This window comes from Cryptomeria japonica, chromosome 4 (assembly GCF_030272615.1).
Source record: "Cryptomeria japonica chromosome 4, Sugi_1.0, whole genome shotgun sequence".
NCBI lineage: Eukaryota > Viridiplantae > Streptophyta > Pinopsida > Cupressales > Cupressaceae > Cryptomeria > Cryptomeria japonica.
This window is the reverse complement of record NC_081408.1, coordinates 375,061,524-375,066,499: the sequence shown is the minus strand read 5'-3', so window position 1 is coordinate 375,066,499 and position 4,976 is coordinate 375,061,524. Positions and strand designations below refer to the sequence as shown.

Below are 4,976 nucleotides of genomic sequence, written 5' to 3'. Positions count from 1 at the left end.
TGATGCTTCTCCCTTGTTTCTCTCCTCTCCAAGTCCCAAATGAGTGTAGCTCTCAGCTTTTAGCACTAGCCATGGATGCCATATGGAGATTCAAGATGGTTGAATATGATAAGCAAATACTATGCAAGAGTAGATAGTGATGCTATGAAAAAGCTCTATGCTAATGCCAGTATAACAACAATACTCTAAAATGCTTCTTTTTGCTTGAGGAGAAGGGTTCTATTTATAGAAGAAATGGAGAAATGAAGGGTTAAGATTGAGCAATCTTAACAAGGGTTAGGATTGAAAGTTGGGGATCCATGTGCACAATTGGCACCAATAAAATGGTGACAAGTGTCAACATAGGATTGGGTTGAGAGAAGAGGTTGGAGGCATTAAAGGCCTGAGAAGACCTCATGGTTATCTAGAGGGTAAGGGTCAAGTCCAAATTAAGATTACCCACTGGATTAAGAGTTAATCCAAGGATAAACCTTTGTGCAAATGTTTAAGAGATAATCATGGTCAAAGCATTAATGGCCTGATGAGACCTTTGGGTTGGGTAGAGGTTGAGTCAAAACAAATGTTTTAACCATGTGGGAGGGTTGAATTAACCATTAATGGTTATTGGAGACTTTGGGGATTAAGTGGTTGAAGGTTGAAAGCTTTCAAAGGTTATCCAAGACTTTGAGGGTTAATTTGTTGAACACACAAAGCATTAATTGCTTTTCAAAGACTTTGGAGTCTTTGAGAAGTGACTCCAATTTGCTTAGGAATGTGACAATATTTAGGGGATGGATTAGGCTAATTAGGAAGGGTTTAGAAGAATCTAGAAGGGGTTTAGGCATACAAGTGGATTTTGTAGGAAAATACAAGTGGGAGAAATTTTGGTATTTTCAATTAAAATAAAATCATTTATTTCAATTAAATGGTGTAATTTGCATTTGGATAAATATTCAAATAAATATTAATTTATTTAAATGAGAAAAATGAAGATAAAGCATTAAAATGCTTGAAGACTTTGAGGGAAACCATTAAAGGCTTGAAGACTTTAAGGAAAACCATTAAAGTCTTAAGAAGATTATAGAAGGAAGCCATCAAGTTTGAAGACTTTAAAGCCATCAAGTTTGAATACTTTAAGGGAAACCATTAAAGGTTTCAAGTGGGTGAGGATAAATAGGATTTTAAATAAATAATTTATTTAAAATAGTTGTGCAACTTGCTTTTGTAGGAAAATACAAGTGGGTGGAGGATAAAGGTGATTTAAATAAATTATTTATTTAAAATAATTGTGCAACTTGTATTTGTAGGAAAATGCAAGTGGGTGGAGGATAAAGGTGATTTAAATAAATGATTTATTTATTTAAATGTGAGAGGTGGGATTTTGGGGGATTTAAATAAATATTAATTTATTTAAATGTGAGAGGTGGGATTTTGGGGGATTTAAATAAATATTAATTTATTTAAATGTGAGAGAAGATTTAATTAAACAAATATGATTAATTTATTTAATTAATGGTATGAATTTGGTTAAGTGAATTAAATCAAATAAATTGAATAATTTATTTAATTAATAAGAGAAGAGGGTTAAGATGAATTAATTAAATATTAATTTAATTAATTATTAATTGATGGTTAAATAATCAAATAAATACTAAGTATTCATTTAATTAAGTGGACAGATTTATGTGACTACAATTAGTTATATTAACTACTATCACCTATAACCATAACTTTCAAGTGCAAAAACTGTAACTTTTACATAAATTTGTGGTAAACAAAATGTATTCACAATAACTTATTAAAAACAAATTATTTATTTTCACCCAAAAAAGAAATTGAGTTAGCCATCGTAATGTTGAGACACGTTCGAATCTAGGGTTAGTCGCAACAGCTTTCAACATATGAACTATTTACGCGCTAACACATTAACCTATGATGGAAGAGTCAAAATTTTGCCGGTATTTACGGTTAAAATCCCCAAACAGACCACAAACGGGTCTCAATTTCGACTTGTGAAAATTCAATTTACTTAAAACAATATCGTAAAAGACAGTGTTTTCCAGTGCGTGACAAGCACAGCAAGAGTGTAGAAGAACTGAGACAGAAATTTGTACCAGTAACCCCACTTAATTTACTTTCCTCTTTATCTGCAAAAATTATGTATTCATTACATTACATACTGTTGTCACTCGGAATACCATTTGTTCTGTGGTCCCTGACCGCTTTCTATTGTCTGTCAAGCTGCACAGCACGCCAATTTGCCTGGCAACAGCCCTAATAAAACCGCCTAAACTCACTCCGGCATATGAACAATGAAGATTCATTCCAAACTACTCGCGATCAAGTACTCCGTACATTACACCACTTAATGGAGTCACTTTTCGCTTTATTTCAAGTATTTTTTATCTTCTGTGTACTAATTTGCAGGACTAAATTATTGCTCACTGGTCCGCAAAAAGAGCAATAATCATGGCAGATTTATTTGAATCTATTTAGGTATTGCAATATAGTAAAGAGCAGAAGCTTGAAGAAAAGGGAAAAGCTTAGAAGGGAATGAAAATAAAATCATTTCCAAAGGGGTTCCCATAGCTGATCTTGTGTATCAAATTGATAGCTGGCGTCTGTGTGGTAATCGTCTGGAGATGGCGCGAAGAAGAAATGGTCAGGCGAAGCATCGTTATAACCTGTGACAATGGCTACAAGATTTGCATGCTCTGTGCGAATACTAGATAGCTCATCCTGCGTCTTGACCAATTGTGCTTGCAGCTCTGCGACTTTTCTCTGAAGATTATTTATTGTTGCGGAAGATCCATTCACAGGATCTCGAAGCCTTTCTCTTGCCTCGAACACCATGCTATTTACGGCTTCGTCTCTCTGCTCCGCTGGAACATCCTGCAAAAAGTTCAAAAATTTCTGTTCATTTTCGAGACCTATTTCATTGCTGTAATTCCCACCATTTTCTAAAATTTAGGAAGATTGATACATATAAACAGTAAAAAATTATATAGAATTCTAAATATATATTCATATTTTAACATTTAATGTCCAACTTTGAATAAGTAAATGTAACAGAAAAATATTGTTTGACAGGCAGGTAGTCAAATTTAGGCCCTCAAGTCTTCAGGTACTCTTTAATATTTAAAATAATACAAGTTTCAGAGTTTTCTACAGTTCATTTAGTTTCTGGATACAGCTGTGTATGTTTAAAAACCTGAAATGTTATCCAGATTTTAAAAACAAGAAATTCTTCATCCAAACACAGTTAATTTTATAAACAATCTTTCAAGAATAGATTCCACATCTAAATATAATAATTTGAACTGTGGAAAATAGAAGGAAAAGAATATTCCTAAAACCTAGTGAGCTTATCAGCAACTCTCCATTGTCAAGATTCCAGGCATATTCGATATTCCAGTCCAAAAAAATTCTACTTTATGTAGAAAGTAGTAAAGTAGTTGAAGATGCGAACATGCAATTCTTAAATATTCAAACCAGATGAAAGCTTTCAATAAAAGACGAAGTTTTGAGAAGGTACAAATAATCTTTAATTTCTCACCAAAAAATACTTGAAATCAAGAGAGAATTAGTTGCAGAAGATAAAGCTGTAATCTTACTTGAAGCAACTTGATAACGTTGCCAGTCCCGAAGACTTTGTGTACCAGCAAGAATTTCTGAGGATTATTTTGGGGAAAATATGGTGCCAGGAGGCAATTATCTCTGCATTTTTTCCTTTGCATTTTGCAGGCTGCGCATGGGCTTGACGATGCGCTCTCTTTCATCTGCACAAATTTGCACAGAATCTGTGAGTATTGTTAAAGATTTGTGTGATACACATACCTGAGCGCATTGATTTAGTAAATTATAATACCTTTTTGTTTTCCTTTGGCAGCCGGATGGATGTGGACGGTAGGAAGCAGAGCAATTGGAATGATGCAAAATGGATGTGGACGGTAGGAAGCAGAGCAATTGGAATGATGCAAAATGGATGTGGACGGTAGGAAGCAGAGCAATTGGAATGATGCAAAATGGTAATGGGAGAGATCTTTGGGATTTGCATATTTATGGTGAATGGAAAGGAGCATAGACGTCAAAGCTATTTCCGGGAAGTTGCGTCGTTCCTGTTGACTCAGAGTAAACTCGCCGTGGCCGGCGTCCACTTTCAGTCCGTGTCAGTCGAGAAATGGGCCCTTCCTGCCGTTTCCTGCATACGCGTTCCGCTTACGTCGAAATTATAAGTTGATATTTATTTATTTTAATTAAAATATAATTCACTTTTTAAGGTTGTAAATATTTTAAGCATTTTGTCTTTTGATATATGATTATTTTTCAATTACTATAATTATCAATCTTAGATTCGATTTTATACTTAGAGATATCATTATATCTTTATTAGAACATTCTTAGTTTGAAATAATTGTTATTGTCAAAATCAAGTGTTAATTATGGTCCCATGATGTTTCTATCCCAACTAATCATCGTTCACGATTCATGTGCTAAAAAGTTTAAATTGTGCATCTAAAACTTAAATTAAAGGGCACCAAATAATAAATTGATTGTTATATGTTTAGTCTTTATTTATTTTAATTATAAATAATTATAATTACTTTTTAAAGTTGTAGATACTTTAGGTGTTTTAAGCATTTCGCCTTTTAATATATGATTATTTTTCATTTACTGTATTTATTAATCTTAGATTTGAATTTACACTTAGAGATATCATTATATCTTTATTGAGAACATTATTAGTTTAAAATAATTGTTCTTGTCAAAATCATGTGTTAATCATGGTCCTATGTTGTTTATATCCCAACCAATCATTATTCACGACTCCTATGATAAAAAGTTTAAATTGTGCATCTAAAACTTTAATTAAAGGACATCAAATAACAAGTTGATGACTATGTGTTTACACCTTATTTATTTTAATTTTAAATTATAATTAATTGTTTAAGATTGAAGGTTGTAGACACTTTAGGTGTTTTAAGCATTTAGACTTT

The 4,976-nt window shown here is 32.7% G+C and overlaps 1 protein-coding gene across 1 annotated transcript; it reads right to left on the bottom strand.

The window, feature by feature from the left end:
* Positions 1–2,086: 2,086 nt before the first annotated feature.
* On the bottom strand, positions 2,087–4,029 carry LOC131047434 (LOB domain-containing protein 11). The gene is made up of 3 exons (XM_057981323.2): positions 3,848–4,029; positions 3,594–3,758; positions 2,087–2,871 (listed from the first exon to the last, which is right to left on the bottom strand). Exons 2-3 carry the CDS (start codon positions 3,756–3,758, stop codon positions 2,545–2,547), a joined length of 492 nt encoding a protein of 163 aa, XP_057837306.1. The 5' UTR covers positions 3,848–4,029; the 3' UTR covers positions 2,087–2,544.
* Between the last annotated feature and the right edge of the window lie 947 nt (positions 4,030–4,976).